This window comes from Natator depressus, chromosome 1, assembly GCF_965152275.1.
Source record: "Natator depressus isolate rNatDep1 chromosome 1, rNatDep2.hap1, whole genome shotgun sequence".
Lineage (NCBI taxonomy): Eukaryota > Metazoa > Chordata > Testudines > Cheloniidae > Natator > Natator depressus.
The window spans coordinates 111,215,009-111,242,993 of record NC_134234.1 but is presented as its reverse complement, the minus strand read 5'-3'; the positions used below and the strand labels follow the sequence as shown (position 1 = coordinate 111,242,993).

Genomic DNA, 27,985 nt, shown 5'->3' with positions numbered 1-27,985 from the left:
GTGTGTTAGAATAACTGATTATAGTAATGCACTACACTTTAAAAATTTAATCCTGAGAAGTAATCTGATTATTTTCAAGGACAAAAGTAACATGGATTGTATTCTCACTTTCTGTTATATAATGGAATACTTACTAGCAATCCTGTCATTCCTATCGCTGAATATGAGTAACATCCTGGCTACTCAACAGGGCAACAATATCACTGTGAAACTCACATGCTGGATGCACATTGCAAAGCTACATTTAATCTTATAATAGTCATTTATAGATAGGACTCTGTCTGTCACAGAGGTCGCGGAAGTCACGGATTCCATGACTTTTCATGAGCTCTGTGGCTTCTGCAGTGACTAATGTGGCTGACCCCGGGACTGCCTAAGCAGCTGGCTCTGGGGCCAGCTACTCAGGGATAGCCACACTGGCCGCTGCTGGAGCAGTTCTGTAACCAGTCGTTCGGGCAGCCCCGCAGTCAGCTGCACCGGCCGCTGCTCAGCGAGCAGCAGCCAGCACGGTTGACCTCAGGGGCTGCCCGAGCAGCGGTCCCTGGAGAAGTTGGAGCCGCTGTTGCTCAGCAGCTACTGGCAGTGGTCCCCCGGGGCGCTCCCTGCGGCAGAGGCCCTCCGCACAAAGATTTAGTCAGTGATATTTATAGTATAAGTTATGGGCAGGTCATGGGCCGTGAATTTTTGTTTATTGCCCCTGACCTGCCCATGACTTTTACTAAAAATGCCCATGACTAAATCATAGCCTTAGGTATAGATTAGGGCTCTCAATTAATTGCAGTTAACTCACGCGATTAACTCAAAAAAATTAATCTAGATTAAAAAAAATTCACAATTAATCACACTGTTAAACAATAGAATACCAATTGAAATTTATTAAATATTTTGAATGTTTTTCTATATTTTCAAATATATTGACTTCTATTACAACACAGAATACAAGGTGCACAGTGCTCAGTTTATATTATTATTTTTTATTACAAATATTTGCACTGTAAAAATGATAAACAAAAGAAAGTGTTTTTCAATGAACCTCATACAAGTACTCTAGTGCAATCTCTTTATCCTGAAAGTGTAACTTACAAATGCAGATTTTTTTGATTACATAACTGCACTCAAAAACAAAACAATGTAAAACTTTAGAGCCTAAAAGTCCACTCAGTCCTACTTCTTGTTCTGCCAATCGCTAAGACAAACAAGTTTGTTTACATTTGCAGGAAATGCTGCTGCCTGCTTCTTATTTGCAACATCACCTGAAAGTGAGAACAGGCATTTGCATGACACTTTTGTAGCCAGCATTGCAAGGTATTTACATGCCAGATATGCTAAACATTTGTATGCCCTGTCATGCTTTGGCCACCATTCCAGAGGACATGCTTCCATGCTGATGATGCTCGTTAAAAAATAATGCGTTGAGTAAATTTGTGACTGAACTCCCTGGGGGAGAACTCTGTCTTCGGCTCTGTTTTACCCGCATTCAGCCATATATTTCATGTTATAGCAGTCTCGGATGATGACCCAGCACATGTTGTTCCTTTTAAGAACACTTTCACTGCGGATTGGACAAAATGCAAAGAAGGTACCAATGTGAGATTTCTAAAAATAGCTACAGCACTCGACCCAAGGTTTAAGAATCTGAAGTGCCGTCCAAAATCTGAGAGGAATGAGGTGTGAGCATGCTTTCAGAAGTCTTAAAAGAGGAACTCTCTGATGCGGAAACTATAGAACCCTAACCGCCAAAAAGGAAAATCAACCTTCCGCTGGTGTCATCTGACTCAGATGATGAAAATGAACATGCATCGGTCCACTCCGCTTTGGATTGTTATCGAGCAGAACCTTTCATCAGTATGGACGCATGTCCCCTGGAATGGTGGTTGAAGTATGAAGGGACAAATGAATCTTTAGTGCATGTGGCACATAAATATCTTGTGATGCTGGCTACAATAGTGCCATGCGAACGCCTGTTCTCACTTTCAGGTGACGTAAACAAAAAGCAGGCAGCATTATCTCCTGTAAATTGTAACCAAATTTGGTTGTCTGAGCGATTGGCTGAAGTAGGACTGGGTGGATTTGTAGGCTCTAAAGTTTTACATTGTTTTATTTTTCAATGCAGTTATTTTTATACATAATTCTACATTTTTAATTTAACTTTCATGATAAAGAGATTGTACTACAGTACCTGTACGAGGTGAATTGAAAAATACTTTTTCTTTTGTTTTTTTACAGTGCAAATATTTGTGATCAAAAGTAAATATACAATGAGCACTATACACTGTCTTCTGTGTTGTAATTGAAATCAATATATTTGAAAACGTAGAAAACATCGAAAAATATTTAAATAAATGGTATTCCATAATTAACAACACGATTAATCAAGATTAATTTTTTTAATTGTGTGATTAATAGAGATTAATTTTTTAATCGCTTAACTGCCCTATTATAGATCAATAATAATATACTCCTTTTAGAATCATAGGACTGGAAGGGACCTAAATCTGTGATTTAACAATACTGTGTTTGCCAAGTAACTACTAGTCAGAGACTATGACAGGATGCAATAATAAGCATACTAACTGATTTCAGTCACGTCCTCCCTTCACGTGTAATAGTGGGGGGAACCCAGGCAAAATTTCCTGAAAACTCCTCAGAAGTCGGAGAGAAACTTTTGAGGTACATCCTCATGAGTACATCCTACATGGGACTGGCAGGGATCTGATAAGCCAGGGACAGGAGCCAAACTCACAAGTGATGTGGATAATGTGTATATTAGACTCACACATCCTTAGAGCTACGTGTAGCCACTCCCTCAATGTGTAAGAGAGTCTCACTTGTTGTAATTTACAAGTCGAGGAGCTGGAAGATGTAAGCTGACATAGCCTCCACCTTACTCTAACATGTACCTTCTTACACCATCTTCCACGTTCTGGATGTATAGGTTACAGTTTAGCTTCCCTTTAAGCATCAATAGAGTAAGTAGGGCTGAGGGAGTCTGAGTGTAAGGGAGGATCAAATTTGTAGCTGCATTTCCCCTTCACCTGCCCTCTCCAGAACCTTGTAAATTCTGCCCACTCTGTTCCATTCTAGGCTGAAGAATGGAGATGAGACTATGGCCCACACAATGCAGTACTGTGCCAAAATATGTAGTTATGCCATGATAAATTGTGACAGCTCCATCAGTAAAATAACACTAAGTACTAAACATGGATCAGGGACCTTAACATATCAGATAAATCACACAAATTTTAGTTAATGTAGAAATGACTTTCCAGAGAGGTCACAGTTTATCATTTTTTTGGAATTAATTGAATTAATCAAAGAAATTCACACACACACCATTAAAATAATATGAAGGTTTGTCCTGAACTAATAACCCAGGAAATTAAAACTTAAACACAATGACCGTCCTTAACCTACCCCTTAGAATTTGTCTGTAAAATTCCACCTTGCTGAAAAATCACTGCAGTACTTAGGTACAATGGGTGAGAGCAAGAAATACTTTTAGCCTTAAAAGTGACTGAAAATCTTTTCTAACAAAATGTTGTTTGTTTCCAAATCATTAAGGGCCAGATTGCAATGCGCTTATTCACACTAATATCCTACTCCACCAGTATTCCATTTGGCTTCTTTGCGACTATGGTGGAATAAGGTACTGCTCACTGTGAATAAAGGGATCATAATCTAGCCCTGTGATGTGGACACAGTGCAATCAGTGTGTGTACTTAAAGGCACAATCAGAGCTGTGGTACAGTGCAGCCATGCAAGTGTTGTAGAAGATATACCCGAGACACATTGATGATATTTTTATCCTCTGGACAGACAACCTAACCTCCCTCATAGATTTCTACCACAACTTCAATCACCACCCAGCCATTAAACTCTCTCTAGAACACTCCTGCACCAGCATCAGCTTCCTGGACACCACAATGGAATCAGCTTCAACAATGGAACCCTAAAAACAACTATACACAAGAAACCCACAGATCACCACACATCTGTTACCTACAGCCAGGCACTCAGATACCACAAAATACGCTCTGAGGAGAAAGTCTGGGATACACACCTTAACAGTCTTAAAACTGCCTTCACCAAACAAGAATGCTTCACCAAAAAGGGAGATCTCATCATGGAATGGGCCACCCAAATACCCCAAGAGAACTTGCTTCAATACGGTGGGGGGGGGAACCGTTGACTACACATCCTTAGTTGTCACCTGCCACCCCACACTGGAACCCATACAGGGTATCATTAAACAATTACAACCCATACCCGATGGGGACCTCATCCTGAAAGAAATATTTCCCGGAACCCCCTCTCTGCCCTTTACACAACCCCCCACCCCCCAAGCTCATTATCAGAAGCAAGCTCCTCACAGACCAGGCCACACCAACTCAAAGTTGCATCACATCCCGCCAGAACAAAAGATTCAAAACCTCCAGACATCTCTCCACTGCAACAATGATCAGTACCCCCAAGAACACACCTTTCAAGATCCATAGGTTCTACACATGCCTACCATACAACATGTGGTGTACCTCATCCAATGCACTAAATGCCCCAATAACAACTATGTGGATGAAACCAGACAATCACTATGCTCTCTAATGAAATCACCCAGCAAAATGATAAAAAAGACAAAACCACCTATCACCCGGGGCGAACACTTTTCGCAAAACAGTCACTCCATATCTGATCTCTCCGTCCTCATCCTCAAAGGAAATCTGTACAACACCTTCAAAATACAGGCCTGGGAGTTCAAATTCATTACTTTGCTAGACACTAAAAGTCATGGTCTTAATAAAGACACTGGATTTAAGGCTTATTCCAACAATCTGCAACCTACTAATCCCCCTTTTTTGTCCTATGATTGCAGGGGTGTTAGCCGGCCACTTCTCCTTGAATTGTCACTTAGAGTAAGTGCTAACTACTTATGCTAAACAATCTATTCCACCTTGTATTTAATTGTGACACTCTGGGTATGTCTACCCTGCAGTTAAACAGCTGTGGCTGGCCAGTGTCAACTGACTCAGGTTCACGGGGGCTCGGGCCACAGGACTATTTAATTGCGGTGCAGATGTTCAGGCTTGGGTTGGCGCCTGGGCTCTGGAACCCTCTGATGGGGGAGAGTCCCAGTGACCAGGCCCCAGCCTGAGCCCAAATGTCTATACCTCAATCAAACAACCCCGTAGCCCAAGCCCTGCAAGCCTGAGTCAGCTGACAAGGGCCAGCCATGGATGTTTAATTGCAATGTAGCCATATCCTCTGAATAGCTTTCCCAGACTTGAAGAAGAGCTCTGTGTAGTTCAAAACCTTGTCTCTTTCACCAACAGAAGTTCATCCAATAAAAGGTTACTTCACCCACCTTGTCTTTATACTAGGATTGATATTTAGTTCACTGCAGTATTTTTCTTTACCTTTTCACAGCATTGCATATACTTTTTAACACATATTTGCCCACAAATATAAAGCACTGCTGTATTATAAAAGTATTTTAAAAAACAGTATTATAAAAATGACCTTTACATTTCACTAATACCAAAATGTTGTGGCTTTTTGTTGATTTAAACCAGACCCTTCATGTTGCTTTGACATGGTTTTTGTTCGTCTGTAAGTTGCTACATTATTATAAGCCATTCATTGTCCAGAAAGGCACATATTATTACCTGTTCAACCGTGATATGTATCGGGACAAAATCAGAGTATGACATCACATACAATAAAAGCATTTCTACGTACCATTTAACTAACAATTGAAGACTGCAAGCTTTACTAACTTGTTCATTCTTATACAAGTGGTACCAACTCAGCTGCTTCCCACTAGCTAATACTTTGTGTATAGGTTTCTTATACTGTTTTGAATTCATTTGGAAATGAGTGGTGGCCTTTCATTTACTAAAAACTTAGAGATGCTTGGAGGTAAAATTATGAGCTTCAAACCACAGCAGCTGGAAAAAAATAACACAAACACAGCACATATTAGAAAACAATAATAGCTGGAAACAAAGCATTTCTGTTGCAAAAAGCGTTGCTTTGATCTCCATTTCATTTGCTTTCAAGAGAATTTGCATGTAGTATGCTTGATTCCTGCATGCTGCGTGTACACCATTAAACATAAGAACTGCCATTGAAAAGGTAATGGTGGCTGTCCATCATGCAGAGTGTTCTGACATGCTTGTGAAATGAATTTTTATTGAAAATGTAGTAACGCTGAAGGCCTGTGATAAAACTGAAGTTGAATAGGTAACTGATGCAGAGGAGCTGTCCATAACTGAGATGCCCTGGACAGCTGACGAAGTCTCATGGCACACTGATTGTGCTTAAGCCTCAGATGTTTCATCTTGCTTCCATTTTCACCCATTATGAATTATTCTTCCCTGCTTTTGGAAAGGTCATAGGTCAGCCCTGCTCCAGGTCCCCTGGTTTTTGACAGAAAATGCATCTCATGAATAATGAAGCATGGCTTTGTGCACACTAGCATAGCGTCTGAGTGAGGAGGAAAGGTTGCGAGAGCAGTGTATCTGTATTTTGAAAACTTCTTACCTTGTATGGGAAATCCATTTGTAATTCTTTGTGTGAAAGAGCAGGTATTCTAACTGCGGGCCACGCATTCTGGACAGGCCAAGAAGAATGAGTCTTGGCACGTACTCTTAAACCTAAAACTGTGACAGTATTTGAAAACAAAAGAATCCCCTTGAAATGACTGTCTCTGTATAAATCATTTGCAAGTGTTGAATTTTAGCTGAGAAAATGTAAACATAGAGCACTTTTAAAGCTGCAAACTGTTGAGTCTGACAGGTAATATGGGAGAGCTGACTGTGGGAAGCATATGGATTATATTTAAAATCAGAGTTGGGCCAAGAGCAGAACCTTGAATCTTAACCTTGAATTTGTGTGTGAGGGAGGGCAAGACTGGGGAAGGGAAATTCAACCCTCTCCCCAGTTTTGGTTTGAGGTCAAATCCAAAACTGTATAGGACCTACTACCCGGTTCAGCTGTGAACAGAGACTGACCAGAACAGTTTTCCTGAGATTTTGCCTAAAGATAACTGAAATTTCACAAGAACAACTGATCTCATGAGAATTCCACCATTCTAGATGACAGAAATCAGGTGATATCAATTGGAGCAAAAAATTGGAGAGAGCATGAGAGTTTTTGTCATAGTTTAATCTGAATTCACCCTTAGCCTTTATATACCATGAAACCGTAGGCTAAAAATATCTGGAACTGGAGCCAAAAACTGCCTTCTCAGCCCATCTCTATTTAAAGTACATCATCAACAAATCTTGTGACTTCTTGCTTATCTTAAAGCACAGAGTTTTATGGGGGTTTGCACACACATGCACATGTGTGTGCTGTATTATCAAAGTATATTTTTTAAAATACCAACAGAATTTAAAAGGCTTGTTAGCCTGCGCTATACTCCCTGGAGTATTACATTTCTCTTCGAAGCTTTTGTAATCTAAAGATATGTTATTTGACTGATTCGCTAGGCTTGTTATATAAGCTAATCAGAACCCAATACAAAGCAGTCATCCTAAAGAAATGACCGGTTTAAGTAGTTGTTATACTCCTTTCATCCTATATGTTTAGCATCAGTATAGTTTGAAAGATTTTTCAAGAAGCCAAAAACTTAGTTGTATACTCTAGCTAGCTAAAAAAGCATATGCTTTATGAAATATTTGAGTTTTATTGTACTGTGCAGAAATCTCATTCCTGCAAAACTAGCAAAATAAAACAAATAAAAGATCGTTTTTCCCAGGTTCTCAACAGGGTAGAAACCCCAAAACCTTTTACCACTGGAATCATTTTGTGCAGATTAATCTTGGTGATTTATGTTACCTGCCAATCAGCTTCTGATATTGGAGAATCAGGAGCATATAAATATGCAAGCTAGGGGCTACATATTACAATGCACCAGAACATCCTGTCCTTCCACCATATAATATGTGTATGCACAATGTTTTAGGAAAAACAATATACTCTTTTCTTATTTATTTGTTTGTTTGTTTATGTAATATTTATATTGCAGTAGCACTTAGAGGCCCCAGGAGTGATTAAGGCCCCCTTGTGCCAGACACTGGACAGATACATGTTCCTTGAATAACATTCAGGGGAGACTAGAACACTAGTGCTAACTGCTGAAAGGGGTACTTTGAAATAGAAATGGGGGGATGTGCAGAAAACTGATTAAAATGTACTGTAGATCTTATAGGGAATGACTCTAAACAATTCATTTTAGAGGCCTAGGAAATTTCATACCAGAATGGCCAGCAATGTATCCTGCACTTAGTCTATGGACAGAGTTCCTGTTGATGTTAATGCATAGTGTGTTCATGGATGAAGTTGACAAAAATAGGTTCTTCTGAACCCAAAGCTGTCTTTAGAATAAGGTGTAGCAGTAAGTGGAGGCTAAGGGGCCTTGTTTACATGAATTCTCCACCTCTGATCAGCTTCATTATTCACATTTATGGAACAGGGGGTGTCCCATTTTGAACCAAAGCCAACTCGGTGCGAGAATATGCGGACCTAGTGCTCAGCTGTACCCCCACCCATGCACTGCCTTTGGGGGCTTAAGTGCCTAAAGTCTGTAATTTGTGGGCTACATAAGGCACTAAGTAAATGATAATTAAATAATATCAGCTACAGTATTTGTAGAAGACAGGTAGTAGGTGGCATTTGCCCAGCTGCAGCTGTAATTATTTGTGTATGTTTGTTTTTACACCTATACCATTATAAAAGAAAAAGTCTTTTTTTTCTGGAACTGGTAACATCCTTTTAGCTCCCACTTTGGTAATTAACATTTCATGAGGCCACTTGATCTTGCTAGAAAATTTTTCGTCAATAATCAGTAGCACTGTCGTGCATCAAGTGCATTATTATTAAGTGCGTTATTTCTAGGAACATTAAGGTCTACAGTGATTGCCAGAGTCATTGTTTTATGGAGTCAGTGAATTAGAGAAATGAGTAGCATGAATCTCAAGGACCATTAGCCTGTTTTCTAGCTGGAATATTTCAGGAGGATGGTGTATTAATGTGTGTGTTGAATATCTGAGTGTTTCTCTCTTATTATACAGAAGTAAAAAGAAGCCTTGGAAATAAGATGTAAAGATGCATTCAAAAACATTAAAAGACATTTTCCTTTGAATTAATGAATGTGGCAAATGCCCTGCGGTGAGACTGTGCTGGATTTGCTTTGAAGTCAGAATCAAGATTTCTGGTTGATTTTATTGACGATAACATTTTTCTGCAAAGGCTGCAACTTGCAAAACTTCTGTACTCTGTCCCTAGTTTTATCACTGTCTTCATAATTCTCATGCCCCACCAAGAGACTCTTATTCCCCGAAGGCATAAAGTCTTCTAAAATTTAACCATCAAAAACAGCATTAAAGTAATAGTGAAGATCTGACTTAAACGTAAAAAAGACAGAGAAAAGAGAATTCAGGATGGAAAACTTGCCTGCCAGTTGTCATGCTGTTGGAAGGGAGTGGAAGGGAAAGCACCAGGAAAATAGGTTTGGGATGAAGTTTGTGCCCTGATTGATGGTCTTTTCTTTGGTCTCTGTGGGCTTGTCAGCCCTTCAGTATTAGTTTAATGTAACTTTTTGTAGTTTTAGTAGCTTTCAAAATATATACATCTATATAGGAATGGACACAAAAGGCAACACGTCTCTAGTGTATTATTTACTGAGGAGTTCAAGCTGTGAACTGTAATATAAATGTCATTAAATATATATTCAGATGCCCTTTGTTTGACGCTGATGTAGGTCTTTTGTAAATATTACTTTCTATTCAATGGATAAAGAGAGATATAATGACCCTTCAGATACACATGTACAGTTCCCACTCACTTTCGTGGGCGTCACTTATTCATACCTGATGGCAGATTCTGACCCTAAGAATGGCCAATCATCTGGAATGTTCCATTTTGTCAGGTAGATGTGGATTTATAATATCTTAACCTCCAAATTTCATATTAGGCTATAACCATTTGCAATGTCATTACATATTTAGGCATCTAAAAAGGACACCAAGAATGCTTCTTTTCTGCCACATTGGAGGGCCAGACAGTGGGACTGTTCATTCCCTTGCCATAGAGGATTTCTCTGTTGTCAGAGTTGGATTAAGGCAATCCAAGACCCCAGCCACACTTGCACATGGAACCCCCTTCCTTGTCCATGGCTCCACTTCTCCTTTTTTGCACTTGTTGCAGGCTGAGGAAATGGGATTGGTGTGGGTGCCCCTGCTGACACTAGCAGAGCATAGCTGTGAAGGGGTAGCAGCTGCGAGGGCTACATACATTCCACTTCGCAGTGTTGTCAGCAGGGGATTGACCAGACCAGTGGCTTTCAGATTTAATAGTCCATGAATATGAAAGGGACAGTTCACACGCCTCAGAACTGTTGTTTCAGGCTGTCTGTAGCGTCAGGTAGGTATCTCTGCATTGATTACAACTGCTTTATGTTTTCAAGGTTTTCTGTGCAACCACAAGAGCTAGAAATGTGTTTTGTTTTCTAATGAAATCTGAAATGGTGACATCATCCCACAACTCCAGGAGTCAGAGCTCCCAGGCACGGGCTATAGTACCTATGTCCCAGTCCAGCCCTGTCTGTACACTGCAGTGTGGTGCAGAAGAAAGGTGGGCATGTTGGGGCCATTGGATCTGCCCACATGGAAATCCAAGAGCCAAACTCAGCAATGTCAGCTGTCCCTCTACTCCAGTTCCCCAGATTAACCAAGCACAAGATGTTTACATGGGTGAGAAGGCCTTGAACCATGTGTTGTGACTGAGAATTCCTTTGCTCAGCCTCTCTCTGCCTGTGTGTATCCTTCTCATTGCAGTCTTCCTACTATTTTTCAGGGTTTAGACCTACAGTAGCACAGAGGGTGCTACTAACAGAGCACAATGAGCCACCCACAGGTGTGCAGCATCAAAGATGTCCTTCAGCACCCAGTTGTGCAGTCTCCTTTCTAATCTGCTGGCCAGCTGTACATTACTTCAGAAGAATCAGCTGTCATTTAAAAGAAAATAACTATTTGCTATTTCACAGCTTTTTGTTAAATACAGCAAACATGGGGCATTATTTGGCTCAGAGAATGGGTTATAGAAAAGGAAGTCCCTTAATTCTAGATTGCGAGTTTAAAGACCGTATAGGGTGCTAGTCATCTTCAAGCTGTTTAGTGGCTTATCAGTTTTGGTATGGGTTAGTGATCTCAGTCCAGTTTCTAGGAGCAGCCTCCAGATCAGAACACTACTACCACTGTTTCAATAAATAGCTTCCCAATAGGGGGCATTATAGTGTGATTATGTATGGGGTCACTGGAAACATTCTGGAATAGCAACATGTCTCTGGAAAGCCAAAGATGCCACGTACTGGCCAAACATGATATCAGAGACTATCAGAGACCTGATGTGGAGTTGTGATACATGTGGGGAAATGCAGGCCAGTCAGGAAAAAGAGACAATGAAAATAAATAGCGTTCCCAACAGTCCTTGGAGCCAAGTAGGAATGGTCCATTTCATAGCAAACCATACAAACTATCTCATTACTGTAGACTACTATTCAGCCTTCTGGAAATTGGATGAACTGGCAGATGATAGGGCTCAGATTTTCCTAGATGCGATAGCTGATGGATTTCTTCATCAAGTAGTTGCTGAACCGACTAGAGGGGATGCCATTTTAGATTTGGTTTTGGTGAATAGTGAGGACCTCATAGAAGAAATGGTTGTAGGGAACAACCTTGGTTCAAGCGATCATGAGCTAATTCAGTTCAAACTGAATGGAAGGATAAACAAAAATAAATCTGCGACTAGGGTTTTTGATCTCAAAAGGGCTGACTTTCAAAAATTAAGGAAATTAGTTAGGGAAGTGGATTGGACTGAAGAATTTGTGAATCTAAAGGCAGAGGAGGCCTGGGATTACTTCAAGTCAAAGCTGCAGAAGCTATCGGAAGCCTGCATCCCAAGAAAGGGGAAAAAATTCATAGGCAGGAGTTGTAGACCAAGCTGGATGAGCAAGCATCTCAGAGAGGTGATTAAGAAAAAGCAGAAAGCATACAGGGAGTGGAAGATGGGAGGGATCAGCAAAGAAAGCTACCTTATTGAGGCCAGAACATGTAGGGATAAAGTGAGACAGGCTAAAAGTCAAGTAGAGTTGGACCTTGCAAAGAGAATTAAAACCAATAGTAAAAGGTTCTATAGCCATATAAATAAGAAGAAAACAAACAAAGAAAGAAGAAGTGGGACCGCTAAACACTGAGGATGGAGTGGAGGTTAAGGATAATCTAGGCATGGCCCAATATCTAAACAAATACTTTGCCTCAGTCTTTAATAAGACTAATGAAGATCTTAGAGATAATGGTAGCATGACAAATGGGAATGAGGATATGGAGGCAGATATTACCATTTCTGAGGTAGAAGCAAAACTCGAACAGCTTAATGGGACTAAATCGGGGGGCTCAGATAATCTTCATCCAAGAATATTAAAGGAATTGGCACATAAAATTGCAAGCCCATTAGCAAGAATTTTGTAATGAATCTGTAAACTCAGGGGTTGTACCATATGAGTGGAGAATTGCTAACATAGTTCCTATTTTTAAGAAAGGAAAAAAAAGTGATCCGGGTAACTACAGGCCTGTTAGTTTGACATCTGTAGAATGCGAGGTCTTGGAAAAAAATTTGAAGGAGAAAGTAGTTAAGGACATTGAGATCAATGGTAAACGGGATAAAATACAACATAGTTTTACAAAAGGTAGATCGTGCCAAACCAATCTGATCTCCTTCTTTGAGAAAGTAACAGATTTTTTAGACAAAGGAAATGCAGTGGATCTAATTTACCTAGATTTCAGTAAGGCGTTTGATACCGTGCCACATGGGGAATTATTAGTTAAATTGGAAAAGATGGGGATCAATATGAAAATTGAAAGGTGGATAAGGAATTGGTTAAAAGGGAGACTACAGCAGGTCATACTGAAAGGTGAACTGTCAGACTGAAGGGAGGTTACTAGTGGAGTTCCTCAGGCATCAGTTTTGGGACCAATCTTATTTAATCTTTTTATTATTGACCTCAGCACAAAAAGTGGGAGTGTGCTAATAAAGTTTGTGGATGATACAAAGCTGGGAGGTATTGCCAATTTAGAGAAGGACTGGATATCATACAGGAGGATCTGGAAGACCTTGTAAACTGGAATAATAGCAATAGGATGAAATTTAATAGTGAGAAGTGTAAGGTCATGCATTTAGGGATTAATAACAAGAATTTTAGTTATAAGGTGGGGACGCATCACTTGGAAGTAACAGAGGAGGAGAAGGACCTTGGAGTATTGGTTGACCACAGGATGACTATGTGATATGGCCATGAAAAAAGCTAATGCGGTCTTGGGATGCATCAGGAGAGGTGTTTCCAGTAGGGATAAGGAGGATTTAGTACCGTTATACAAGGCACTGGTGAGACCTCACCTGGAATACTGTGTGCAGTTCTGGTCTCCCATGTTGAAGAAGGATGAATTCAAACTTGAACAGGTACAGAGAAGGGCTACTAGGATGATCCGAGGAATGGAAAACCTGTCTTATGAAAGGAGACTCAAGGAGCTTGGCTTGTTTAGCCTAACCAAAAGAAGGCTGAGGGGAGATATGATTGCTGTCTATAAATATATCAGAGGGATAAATGCCGGAGAGGGAGAGGAATTATATAAGCTCAGTACCAATGTGGACACAAGAACAAATAGATATAAACTGGCCATCGGGAAGTTTAGACTTGAAATTAGATGACGGTTTCTAACCATGAGAGGAGTGAAGTTCTGGAATAGCCTTCCAAGGGAAGCAGTGGGGGCAAAAGACCTATCTGGCTTCAAGATTAAACTCGATAAGTTTATGGAGGAGATGGTATGATGGGATAACATGATTTTGGCAATTAATTGATCTTTAACTATTCATGGTAAATAGGCCCGATGGGATGTTAGATGGGGTGGATTCTGAGTTACTACAGAGAATTCTTTCCTGGGTATCTGGCTGGTGAATCTTGCCCACATGCTCAGGGTTCAGCTGATCACCATATTTGGGGTCGGGAAGGAATTTTCCTCCAGGGCAGATTGGAAGAGACCCTGGGGGGTTTTCACCTTCCTTTGTAGCATGGGGCACGGGTCACTTGCTGGAGGATTCTCTGCACCTTGAAGTCTTTAAACCATGATTTGAGGACTTCAGTAGCTCAGACATAGGTGAGAGGTTTATTGCAGGAGTGGGTGGTTGAGATTCTATGTCCTGCATTGTGCAGGAGATCAGACTAGATGATCATAATGGTCCCTTCTGACCTTAATATCTATGAGTCTATGAGACACTACCTCAGCAGCCATCATAGGCAAAGCAATGAAGCATTTCATGGTATCCTAAACTGTCTAGCTTCAGACAATGGACTCAAGTTCACTTGCAGTGAGTTTGGGCAATTTATCCAGAAATGGGAATTTAGTCACATGACATCATTATCATACCACAGCCAGCCAAAGAGCAAAGCTGAACCGGCAGTTAAAATTGCTAAGACTTTTTAAAAGAGAGCTGCAAAAGCAAAGAAAATATATGGCAGGCCATTCTTAAATGGAGAAGCCACTCCCAGAAGTCATTCACAGCAGCCTGGTACAATGTTTGATGTCAAGACTCATGCATACTTTGGTGCCTATAGCCCCAACAACCAGGAGTAGAAGGAGTTATGAACAAAAAAGAAGACACACATGCAAAAGCCAAATCCTGCTATAACTGCGAAGATAAAGACCACTCAGAACTACAACTGGGAGATCCTGAGAGGATCAAATTATTTCCTCAGAACAAATCATGCACTTGGAAGCAAGCTACCGGTGTTGGACAGGTAAAGATAAATCCTCATTCACATCATGCAGCAGTAGATGGACATATATTTTACTGAAACTGCAAATACATTCATCCACTGCATATGCCAGACAAAAACATGAATGCAGAGGATGATATACACACTTTGCTGAGACTTGATCAGCAGTACCCAGAAGGCACATAGGCAGACGAGTGACCGGTAGATACTGAAACAGACTCACAAAACTCTGCACCACCAGAACTACCAAGACAGTCTCCTGTCATCACAAGACAGACTTGCGCTTGCTCTAACATTCTATAGTGTGCAAGTGACCTGGAAAGCTTTTAGTTAAACAGTAATATATGCCTTAAGATGAATCAACATATATGTACAAATAACATTTCTACTTTTCTCACTTACCAAATTACATCAATATTTTATTATCTGTTAAAAGACATCTGGAATTTTTGGAAAATCTATGCAGAATATTTGTGAACTGCACAAACTCTGCGTCATGTAAACCAGGCTGTGGTTATCATGATGCATGACCTACAGTTTCTCCATAAACTGTAGATATATATCCATTTGTGTAGATCAGTGGTGGGCAACCAGCGTCCCGCACCCTGCACCCAAACTCCCTCCCAGAGCCTGACCCCCCACACCCCCTCCTTCATCCCAACCCCCTGCTCCAATCAAAGTATCTCACTTTGTCATTTACTTCCTATTACTTATAGGAGGAGGATGAAGAAAAAAAGAATGAAAAAAGTGGGGGGAGATAAGAGAGAATGTTCTTTTTCTTGGCTGGGTCCCCCGAAAATGAAGCTGCGCGCAGGGCCCCACTAACTCTAAATCTGCCACTGCAACAGGCTACATAAAAAGCAGTAGCAAAATCAATAAAAACTAAAATTTCATAAAGACAATTACTTGCTTATACTGTTCTATATACTACACACTGAAATGTAGTACAATATTTACATTCCAATTGATTTATAATTATATGGCAAAAATGAGACAGTAAGCAGTTTTTCAGTAAGAGTGTGCTGTGACACTTTTGTATTTTTGTCTGATTTTGTAATCCAGTAGTTTTTAAGTGAGGTGAAACTTGGGGGTACACAAGACAAATCAGACTCCTAACGGGGGTACAGTAGTCTGGAAAGGTTGAGAACCACTGCTTTACACAACTCTACCAAGACTCCTCAGTTAAGACCTGTTGTTACAGCTCTTGTCATCTCTTGAGCAGGGGTTGCCAGTCATGATTAATCGTGCCAGACAGAGCTGTGGCTTTTTGATGTAAATAAATTGGGATTCTGATAAGATTCTAAACCCATTTGCATTCGTGACCTTCAACTCTGAACACAGATCTCAAAACTTTTTAAAAAGCTAGAGCACTAGTTCACATGCAGTGTCCCAGTATTATAGCATTTACCTGTCTCTCTGGTATCCCAGCAGCTCACTCTGTTTTTCAGGGAAAGATTAATTAGCTAACAGCACTGATTTTTGAAATTGGCTGCATTACTTTTAGCAATGCCCCTCAACAACTGTCACCAGAAAACATGTATGCCCACCTCTGCATATAATATAATTTGTTTATTTACTAGATATAATATAGAAGTGGATAAACATAAGAATTTGGTTAATTTTTTATGTATTTGTTGCCAGTGTATAGACTACCAAGGATTTCAAGGGACACAAAGCCTAGCCAATTATTTCAAGGTCCAGTTTTTTCCTTCCTCCTGATTTTCCTCAGCCCAATCCCATACTGTTTTGGAATACCTGTGTGGCTCGTACCTTCTTGGAGGATAATGCTCAGTTTCAAATGAGATATCTGAGGCCTAGTTTTCAAAGGTGCTGAGCTCCCCGACTTCCCACTGTCAGTCTTGTGAGCTGCTCCTGCTCCTGCGCTGCTACACTGACCTCATTTCCCCATGATGGCAGTCAAATAAATTGCTGACGGAAGTTTTAAGCTTAGAATGTGAGCCTGAAGGAAGTATTTATAATTTCTGTCACGCTTCACAACATATATAGTGTGACTAAACCGTGCATTTGAAACATCCCACAGTACCTTAGGAGGGGGAGATTCTTAGTATTACTACTTTGTCTGAGTTCCTGTAGCTTGAGTAAGTGGCTTCACTACTTACCATTGGACACATTCTTCTGTGAGCGATGGTCCCTATCTGTATTTCACACGTAGGTACGCATGCGCCTGAGTCTGGAAATTATTCAAAGCTGTGTCTGTTGGCCTGTGCATGTGCCATAGATCTCCTTGTGCTCCCAACCAAGGGTACAAGAGGCAGTGTGGTTCGATGCCTCTCCAGTTCCTTCTTACCGCTGCATGGCCTGAGTAAAAATTGTGTCCTCCTTCAGTTCACTGTACAATGTGTAAAGACGTTTGTGAACAGTTATACTTCTTAGCTAAATAGTTAAAGTTCATAGTATAGTTAGTATAGAATGTTTTCTTTCTCCCCAAGACTGTGCCCAGAGTCCTGGGATTCAAGAATTTCATCTCTTGCCCTCACTTCTTCTCCATCAGCGACAAACATCAGCACTACCTCAACTGTCTGGGTGAAGCTCATATCTCTGCAAAGTTCAGTATCTGTTGCTTTCAAACCAGAATTTGAGAAGCCTGGGAACTTTGCCTGAGAAAGCACCTGATGGAGAAAACTATGAGGCCCCTCTCCGATCCAGGCCAGGGATGGCCCCCTCCCCCATACACTGGCCTCAACTAATGAGCACATGCCCTCCAAGCACATGCTTAGGAGCAGAGCCACCAGTGCCTTAGCACAAGGACTCATCATCCACGGCTTCCCATGAGAGTAGCGGACACTCTCATGGGCGTAAGGACAGATCACCATCGAGGACTATCCATAAGAGACGTGCTCCCTCTCTGAGCCTGTCCAAGTTGGGTAAGATGTCACATTTGGAACCTAAGGAACTGGCTCCACTGAAGACCCCCAGGTTGGAGGGCAAAGCACGTAAAAAGAAAGATCTGCCGGTTCTGTTGGTCACCTCAGTACCGAAGGGTAAGGACCTACGTTGGCCGGTTCCATCTGTGAGTGCTGATCCAGACCCATTGTCAGTACCTCCTTGTTCATCTGAGGACCATCTGGCTGCCATAGATGCACCGAGTGCATCAAACATGACTGCTGGAACCAGTCAGACACCAGGGTGTATGGAGATTTATATAACACCGGAGGATATATTCCTCCCTTATCCACAGTCTCCACTTCTTTCTGGCCTGGGTCTTCTGAGAGATGTTATTACTCTGGAGGAGTAGCCTATGTAGATATCCCAGGAACCATCCCACCTCCAGCCATATGGCAGGTGTATTCTGGTATCAACAGCCCTGCTGCTATCAGAGGAGCAGTTTTCAGGCTCACATGAGTCAAAGGTGATAGCTGCTCCAATATTTCTGCAGAGACAGTTGGGCCCTGACACACAGTCAAGGAGTCACGCTCGCTATTCCTTCGAATACAACCCTCCCAGGGACCGCTGGTACTGATTCCCTTAGGGTCCCCCATAACTGATCAGTCCCTCTTTCTGGCCTTATTGGGGTCTGTGGGATCCTTAAGGCAGGCATCCAGGCTCTTCTCAAGAGTCATACCCTCTCACCAGTCTTCCTCCTCCATTGGTGTACGAGGAGGAAGAGGTGGACCCAGATCCACAGGGACTGACGGTTCCAATGGGTGTCTCCTCATCATCCCCAGATGAAGTGGACACTCCTTCCTCACCATCTTTGCCAGATTACCATTGGCAGTACCAGGAGCTACTGCAAAGAGTTGCCAATGACCTCCAGAGTCCACTAGAGGAGATCCAGGACCCTCAACACTGGCTCTTGGATATCTTGCCACCTCGGAGACCGAATAAGGAGGCCCCACTTGATCAATGAGGCCATACTAGAACCAGCCAGAGTGGTGTGACATGCTCCAGCATCTTGTGCCTCTGCACCGAAAAGAACCGAGAAGAACTATTTTGTTCTTGCTAAGGGAGTTGAATTTTTGTTCTCTAACCCTCCCCTCCACTCGCTGGTGGTAGAGGTGGCTACAGAATGGGCTCTGTCACACTATCAGAGGGCTACACTATCAGATAAGGGCTTGAAGAAATTGGACTTCAGGGGGAGGAAGATGATCTCCATAGGCCTGCCATTTTGTGTCACTAATTACCAACCGCTCTCAGCGAAATACGATTTTAACAGCTATTCCAGGCTTGCAGATTTCATAGACAAGCTTCCCATGGAGGACAGAGCCCAATTTCAGTCCCTTTTCATTGAGGGAAGAAAGCTAGTGGCAAAAGTAGCTCCCCAGGCCACAGTGGATGCAGCGGACACAGCTTCTGTAAGTCTGGCCACTGGCTTAGTCATGAGGAGGAACTCTTGGCTGCAATCGTCAAGGATTCCTAGGAAGGTTCAGAACACCATCCAGGAATGAATTCCTCCATTCTTTAAAGGACTCAACATTGACTCTGGATTCTCTGGGGATTTATACTCCAGCCCTCAGGAAGAAACACCAGAGACAGTCCTACAGACCGAAGCCACCCCGTCCTCATACACCTTATTACCAGCGCCCAGCCAAGCCTTTGTGCAAACCTCAGAGGGTTCAGTAGCTTTGCTTCTTGACCCCTCTACTGTCATAGCCTCTACTCACTCCCAACCATTGGGCAAGGGCTATTTTTGACATACTGGTGGAGACCCCCCTATCACCTCTGATGCCACCCACCTCTTCCCCCGTCACCGTTGGGGGCCATTTCACACTCTTTGCCCACCACTGGAGGAAGATCACTATGGATGGTTGGGTTTTGGAGATTATCCATTATGGATTCTCCATAGAGTTTTCCTCCTTTCCTCCACACAAACTCCTGTCCCAGTCCCCCTTTGGGGACCAGTCTCACAAGGTGAATCTTTTACACCAAGGGGCAATAGAATGTGACCTGCCTCAGTATCTTGCGGGGGGCAGGGGGTGTTTCTAATCCCTCTATTCCTAATTCCCCAAAAAGATGGAGACCTATCCTGGACCTTCGGCAACTTGACATCTTTATTCAGAAGCTAAAATTTGGGATTTTTACGTTGACATCAGTAAGGGATGTGGTTCACAGCTCTTGACATGAAGGATGCGTGTCTCCACCCATCACACAGGAAGTTCCTGAGTTTTATGGTAGACCAGGAACACTTCCAGTTTCAAGTCCTCCTCCTTCGGCTAGTAATGGCACACAGAGTATTTATAAAAATACTCTCTGTGGTAGCAGCACAGATGAGATATCATGGTGGGTGATCGCTTCAGTCCTCTCACCCCTCTTGGAATGGGGTGCTCATGTGAACAAGCACACTGCTAAGGGTACTTGGACCTCGCAAGAGGCCGGACTACATATAAACGTCCTGGAACTGAGGGTGGCCTGCCTTGTGTTCAAGGCCTTCCTTCCGTTTATTCGCTTGCTCCATACAGATAATGATGGACAATATCACCACCGTGGTCTATATAAACAAACAGGGAGGAGCGAGATCTTGTCCCCTCTGCCTGGAGGCTATCAGACTCTGAAACTGGTGCATCAGCAACCACATCGCGATACAGGCTGTTTACCTTCCTGGTGTTCACAACTCCGTTGTACGCAGACTAAGCAAACGCTTTTTAGCTGACCACGAGTGGGAGGTCCATGATGTGGTCCTAAGTGAAATATTTACACAATGGGATACACCACTGAGACTTTTTTGTGTCCCAAACAAAAAGTTTCCCCTATATTGTTCCAGAGGAGCCATGGGTCACAGCTCCCAAGGTGATGCTCTTCTGCTGTCCGGGATGAGTGACCTTAGATATGCCTTTCCTCCCATTCCTCTGCTTCCACAGGTCATAGGGAAGATATGTCGCAACAAAGTCTAAATCATTCTCTTAGCATGCTACTGGCCCAGACATTCATGGAACTTCTAAGGATGTCTTCCCACCAGGGGAGTAAAGTAACTTAAATCTCTTACCGGTATGCAGGGCTGCCGGACCCCTGGGCAAGATGCAGGAGGCCTGACTCTGGGCCCCGGAAGGGGCAGGGCCTCAGGCAGAAGGGGCAGGGCTAGTGGCGCGGCTAGTGGCGCTAGAACAATTTTTAGGGTGGGGGTGCTGAGCTGCCCCCCCCCCGCTCCTGTCCATGCCCCTCACCGCCCCAGGTTCGGACCACAGCTGGGGGTGGCTGCAGAGCCCCATGGCCAGGACCCCGGGCACCAGCAGGGCCCCCTGCAGACTGGCAGATGGGACCCTGGCATGGGGCCATGCTCATCGCAAAGCCTGGGGTTGCTGCAGCACCCCCTGCACCTCTACTTTTCCCATGCCTATGGGCAGGCCTGGGGGCCAGCCTGCCCCAGCCAGCCCTTTAGCGCTGCCCAGCCTGCGCCACCCGGGGCTCCATCGGCGATTCAAAGGGCCCGAGGCTCCAGCCGCCGCCGCCCTACTTTTTAAATCGCCGGGCCCCTGGATAGCTGCCCCTTTGCCTGCCACGCCCCTATCAGCAGCCCTGCTAGTACAGTCCTTAAAGCGCTGCCATGGCAGCACTTTAACGTCAGCTGTGTACCAGTGGCTACTTTCTTACTGCTACACCGTACCGGCCCGTACCGGCCCACTTTCACCTCTGCTTCCCATCCCCCCTGTCATAAATATAAAGGGAAGGGTAACCACCTTTCTGTATACAGTGCTATAAAATCCCTCCTGGCCAGAGGCAAAATCCTGTTACCTGTAAAGGGTTAAGAAGCTAAGGTAACCCCGCTGACACCTGACCCAAAGGACCAATAAGGGGACAAGATACTTTCAAATCTTGGGGGGAGGGGGGAAGGCTTTTGTTTGTGCTCTTTGTTTATGTGGTTGTTCTCTCTTGGGACTGAGAGAGGCCAGACAGAAATCCATCTTTTCCAACCCATCCTAATCCAAGTCTCCAATATTGTAACCAGTATAGGTAAGCCAGGCAGGGCGGATTAGTTTATCTTTTGTTTTATGTGAATCTTCCCTGTGTTAAGAGGGAGGTTTATTCCTGTTTTCTGTAACTTTAAGGTTTTGCCCAGAGGGGGATTCTCTGTGTTTTGAATCTGAATACCCTGTAAAGTGTTTTCCATCCTGATTTTACAGATTTTACAGATTCTTTTACTTTTTCTTTAATTAAAATTCTTCTTTTAAGAATCTGATTGATTTTTCATTGTTATTAAGATCCAAGGGTTTGGGTCTGTGTTCACCTGTACAAATTGGTGAGGATTATTATCAAGCCTTCCCCAGGAAAGGGGGTGTAGGGCTTGGAGGGATATTTTGGGGGAAGACGTCTCCAAGAGGTCTCTTTCCCTGTTCTTTGTTTAAAACGCTTGGTGGTGGCAGCATACTGTTCAAGGCCAAGGCAAAGTTTGTACCTTGGGAAGTTTTTAACCTAAGCTGGTAAGAATAAGCAGGTCTTTCATGCAGGTCCCCACATCTGTACCCTAGAGTTCAGAGTGGGGAAGGAACCCTGACACCCCCCAGTCAGGATCTGCCCATTCCCAAACCTTTTAATCTAGGAGCAGGAGAAATCAAGCACCACAATCCGGGCTCACTTTACCTCGTGGCCCACTGTACTCATCCAGCTACTGTACGGTTTATGAAAGGCCTTACGAAGCTCCTCCCACCAGTGATCAAACGTACATCTCAATGGGACCTTAATCTCATCCTGTTGATGCTCACAGGTCCACCTTTTGAATCTATGGCAACATGTTCCATGACCTACTTGTCCATAAAGGTGGTGTTCTTAGTGTCTATTGCTTCGGCCAGGAAGGTCAGCAAGCTTGGAACCATTATGGCGGACCCTCTGTAAACAGTTTTTCACAAAGAAAAGGTGTATCTTCGACTACACCTCAAGTTCCTCCCCAAGATTGTTTCTAAGCTCCACATCAATCAAAGTATACGCTTAGCTGTATTTTTCCCGAAACCCCACACTTCCACTGAAGACAAGAGACTTCACTCCCTCGATGTTCGGCATGCCCCTGTGTTCTACCTGCAAAGAACCAAACCCATTAGAAAATCACCGAGACTTTTTATTGCAACAGCGATAGAGTGAGAGAGAGAGATCTTGCGGTCAAGCCATGTCCTCCCAGAGGATTTCTAAGTGGCTCTTGGGATGCATCCTTGAGTACTATAAGTAGCAAAAATCTCTCCTCTGGGCATGGTGGAGTCACAGCTCACTCCATGCAAGTACAAGCTGCCTCCATGGCATCCCTATATGATGTTCTGCTGCAGAACATGTGCAAGGCAGACACCTGGAGTTCTATCCACACATTCCTGACACACTATGGTTTAGTTGGCTATCGATGTAGTAGTGGGCTCTGCAGTGTCATAGATATCTTTGCTACCAACTTCCTCACACCCAGCTCCAATCTGAGCACTGCTTGCCAATCTCCCACGTGTGGAATACATGTCACTCAAAGAAGAAATGGAGGTTACTTACTATAACTGTAAATTCTTTGAAATGCGTGGTCTTATCTGTATTCTACTATACCTGCCCTCCTTCCCCTCTGTTTTGGATCCTGTGGGATTGCGGTAAGAGAAGGAATCAGAGAGGTTTCAACCCATACTGACTCTCATACCCTTGGTCAGGGGCACAAGTTGATTTATGGTGCATGTGCAGGCCAGCAGACACATGGCGCCTGCTGCACATGTGTACCCATGTGTGGAATACAAAGAGGGACAGCACATCTCGAAGAACCAGTAAGTAACCTCCATATATTGGCAGCCTCTAAAAGTACACAGCCAAATTCTTCCCACAGATATGCACCCATGGTTTCAAATGACTTCAATATGAACTCAGAATCAGTCCATATGGTGTATTTCACAGATGTTAATGCTTCAATATTTGGTTCTTTGGACCTTAGAGTTGCCTGAATTTAGTTTGGTGATGCTTTTTTGATCCTGAGAGGTGCTGAGGGACCACAGCTTTTGGCTACAATTAGCATTGTGGGCACTCAGCAACTCTCCGAGTCAGGCCTTTAATGAAGTTAAAAATGTAGTTACTAGATTTATGCAGATGTCAGGTCCATTGAAGGGCACATCCTGCAGTACTTTGAGGGAGCTTTTGTAAGACCCCGTTCATCATGAGGTATCTTGAACACACTGTAGCATCAAAAGTTGATCTACCTCCTTACAACTTTAGGGCAGTGAACTTTCCAGTTAAAATAATACCTACTTCTTATAGAGCACTTTTCATCAGTAGATCTCAAAGCACTTAACAAACGATGTGTAACAGGCATAGCCCTCTGCTCCTGTCTTCTCCTACGATTGGCTCTAACACCTCTGGTTTGTAAACACTAACATTGTTTGTGTTCTCTCATCTACCACCCCTTCACAGTCCTGTGCAGCAACTCTGTTTACAGTGATATGCAAACATTTTGCCAGAGAAAAGAGAACTCCCTTTATCCTTGCCTTGTTAGCCTTTCCCACTCTCTCTCATTCCTTTTTCTTGCACTTCCTTCCTGGGCACCTTTCAACTCTTCCAGTTAATGGGTTAACTAGCTCCTTGGCTCCCCCAGCTCATACTTATCTAGTAATTAGCTCCAGCTTCCCTCAGTCAGGCCCTTCTCTGGGAAAACTAATTTGACTTGCAGTGACCATAGTGCTGGTTCAGAGCACTCTGTTGCAGGAGGCCAGTATCATTATCCCCATTTTACAGATGGGGAAACTGAGGCACATAGCTGACTTGCCTAGGGTCACCCAGCAGGCTAGTGACAGAGCAAGGAATAGAACCAAGGTCTCTTGAATCTTAGCCCAGTTCTATATATACTCAGCCACACTGATGCCCCTGTTTTCACTTGCACTGCCATCTGTCTCCATTCTTTAAGGAGATAAAGGTTCATGATCATAAAAAGCAATATTCAAATAAGATCACATCAGTGAGTGAAAATTATCTGTTTTTCGAAAAATATATGAAAATTAACCAAAGTGTTAAGGAAAAGAAAATGAGCTAGTAGAAAAATGTTCTTATCAAATTAGACACCATTACAGGGGACATAAATATTGAACTGGTTTTATAAACTAGCCAAGTGGATTTGCTTTCTAAATGTTTTAAGGTTCATATGCAAGTTACAGCTGAACTTTTCTGACATGCCTGTGGAAATGCTGTTAACAAGCTACTGTCCTTTGTGCCTGAAAAGTATTCTTGGAATTTCTGAGGCTAAAAGACCATGCTGTCATACAATATCAGTAAGGTGGCAAATCTGAGAAATAGGCTTTGCTTGGAAACTCACAAAGGATGTATTTACCCTCTATTTTAGGAAATGATGTATTTCACTTCTTGTGTATCTTATTTTTATGTTTTCAGGACTCCTCCTCAATTGGAACAGCTACAGTGGCTGGACCCAGAACAAGTGCAATAATTGGAGATCAGGGGACACCGACAAAGGTCCAGCTCCCCCTCAATATGTAAGCGGGCAGTTCATCTTAATCACACTCAGGCATTTTGCAAATCACTTGTGGTTTTGATTTTGTTTTTTATTTGAAAGAGTAGTTCTCATAGCAGTAGCTCTTTGAATACAGTTATCTCAATCTCAATCTCAAACCTTCTGCTGAACAGTGAAAGGCCAGGTCACCTTTCTTTACATAGTCCTTTTTTTAGCTTCCAGAATATTTATTACAGCTATATGAATCATTGCAAATATTTATTACAGCTATATGAATCATTGCAAATATTTATTACAGCTATATGAATCTATCTGCTAGAGAAAGCCTGCTCCCTTAAATTAAAGGCTTTAGGAAGGCACACTCCCATACATTGGAACAACTGAGTCAATCATCATTCAGATGAACTGTGTTTAACCATAAAAACAGTCCAATCACATTCTTCAGTACAATAACCAAAGACATCAAATGGAACATTTTAAGTGCAAGAGTATCTTGAGTGTATAAATACTAGGAGAAAGAACAGTAGGTTGATTAGGTAGGGTATAAGAGCAATAGAATCCATTATAATAATTCTCTTCTAGACCAGTGAATATGTTGGGTACCTATGTCATTAAACTACTGAACCCCTTCTTCTAATAAAATATATGAAAACCCAACGGAACCTAAACATACATATGTTTGTGTGTATAATATCCTAAAACAGTAGCTGAAATTCACACACACACATACATGTAAAATGAGATGTCAGATCTGCTTTAAACGGAATAGGAAATTCAAAACCATGAAAACTAGCCCTTAGTAAACCCATTCTGCCACAATTCGGTACTAAAGCTTAGAGGATACAAAACATCATTCATTGTTCTGAGATTCTGATGAGAGAATTGTATCATTACTCTGCAGCCACTCTGTGGAGCCTGTATGATATTAATGTGATGGGGCAAATCCTCCTCCTACCTTTTCAGATGCTTAGGGTCCAGGTGGAGTTCTGCTCTGCAAGGGAAGATTCCTTTACATATTGATAAAATCAGTGCTCAAGTCCTTAAAAAAAAAAAAAAAAAGTTCCAGAACACATAATTTCAACAACAAGAATACCTTAGGACAGGTCGAATCACTGGCTGGAGGTGCCGGCATACAATTACCAGTAGTACCAGAATCGTAGTTAGAGGCTGGCTCATGCTCTGAAGCATGAGAATTTATATCCCTTCCAAACATTGTTTGTTTTTTAAAAAACCCTTACTAATGTAACTCCAGACATTCTTGCTGTCCATGTGTATGTGTAATCCTTTTATGAAACCTGCCAGCTTTTGGCATCAGTGCCAGACAAAGTGCAGGAACAGCTTTCCGGAGCATTCCAGCACGACTCACGTGCAGGATAAAAAGGGTAAGTAGGTCTAAGACAGTCTAATTTAGACTAAGTTGTACCACCACTTTACACATAACCTCTGAATTGGGCCCATAATATAAAGACCTAAACAAGTAGTAATCAGAGGTGAGTCATGCTTCTTGGTCCCAAGCTGTGCAGCCCCTGCACTCTCCATTGTATCCTAACAAAGCACTGTGTTGAGGGATGAGCACTGAGGCATGTAGCCCTCTTTCATGTCAGGCAGATGCATTTCAGTGTTCTTCATTTCATATTGTGACAGACCCAGACCAGTAGGATACAGGAGTCTGGTAGAAGGCAAATATATTGGCCACTGGATGAACAGTTTTCTGTTCCCTGAGTGACCAGAGCAGGGGCTGCCCTAGAGCAATCAGGAACCTGCCAGAACCAATCAAGACACCTGGAGCCAATTAAGAACTTTTCTAGATTCAATTATGGCAAGCAGGCTAATCAGGACACCTGGTTTAAAAAGGACCTCCCATCAGTTAGTGAGGGGGAGGGGGTCGCCAGGAGCAGGGAGCGAGAAGGTGTGCTGCTGGAGGATTGAAGAGTTCAAGCGTGATCAGGGTTCAGGAAGAAGATCCTGCAGTGAGGATAAAGAAGGTGCTGGGGGGAAGGCAATGGGGAAGTAGTCCAGGGAGTTGTAGCTGTCACACAGCTGATACAGGAAACATGTGGACAGCTGCTATCCACAGGGCCCTGGGCTGGAACCTGGTGTAGAGGGTGGGCCCGGGTTCCTCCTCCTCCATCCCCCCAACTCCTGATCAGACACAAGAGGAGTTGAACTGGTCTGTGAGAAACACCAGAAGGGAAGGTCTAAATTGGAAAGGGATCTGCCCTGTCCCCAACCCACTAGGTGGGATACAGAGACTGCGGGGATTGTTCTCCATTTTCCCCGATGCTGGCCAGTGATGAGGTTAGCTGAGTGGACGGCAGGTTTGAGCCACTAGCAAGAGTGGCCAAACTGAAGGCTGCCGTGAATCTCCTGAGGAAGCAAGTCCGCCAATAAGCACAGGACCCACCGAGGCAGAGGAGGAACTTTGTCACAATATGCAGCTTCATGTTTTCTTTCAGGTGAGCACCAATAGAGCTGATCATTGCTACCTGATTATACAGACTGAACAAAAAATATGCAGAACGGTTTCTCCTGTCTGTTGACTAATGAAATATAAGTATATCACATGCGCATGGTAAATGGAGCCAAGTACATCAACCTAAGCATGCCCAGAGGAGCTGTTATCAAATATTTTGTATTCTACTCATTACTGTTGTTTATTTACTGGCTGCAAAATAAAAATAAAAATCTACTGGTAACATAAAGGAATAGAATAGGAAAAACTAATAGGATTTATTCTTCAATTATATTTCCTAAAAAGCAGAAGTAAAAAGCCAAGCATCATTTTTATTGGTTGC

The 27,985-nt window shown here is 42.7% G+C and overlaps 1 protein-coding gene across 3 annotated transcripts in view; it reads left to right on the top strand.

Moving 5' to 3' along the window:
• SH3RF3 (SH3 domain containing ring finger 3) overlaps nucleotides 1–27,985 on the top strand; it is a 376,320-nt gene that overhangs the window by 292,578 nt on the left and 55,757 nt on the right. For all 3 annotated transcript variants that reach the window (XM_074964345.1, XM_074964363.1, XM_074964354.1), the window contains exon 5: nucleotides 25,112–25,212. In XM_074964345.1, the coding sequence (XP_074820446.1) occupies nucleotides 25,112–25,212 (101 nt within the window). The remainder of the gene's footprint in view (nucleotides 1–25,111; nucleotides 25,213–27,985) is intronic.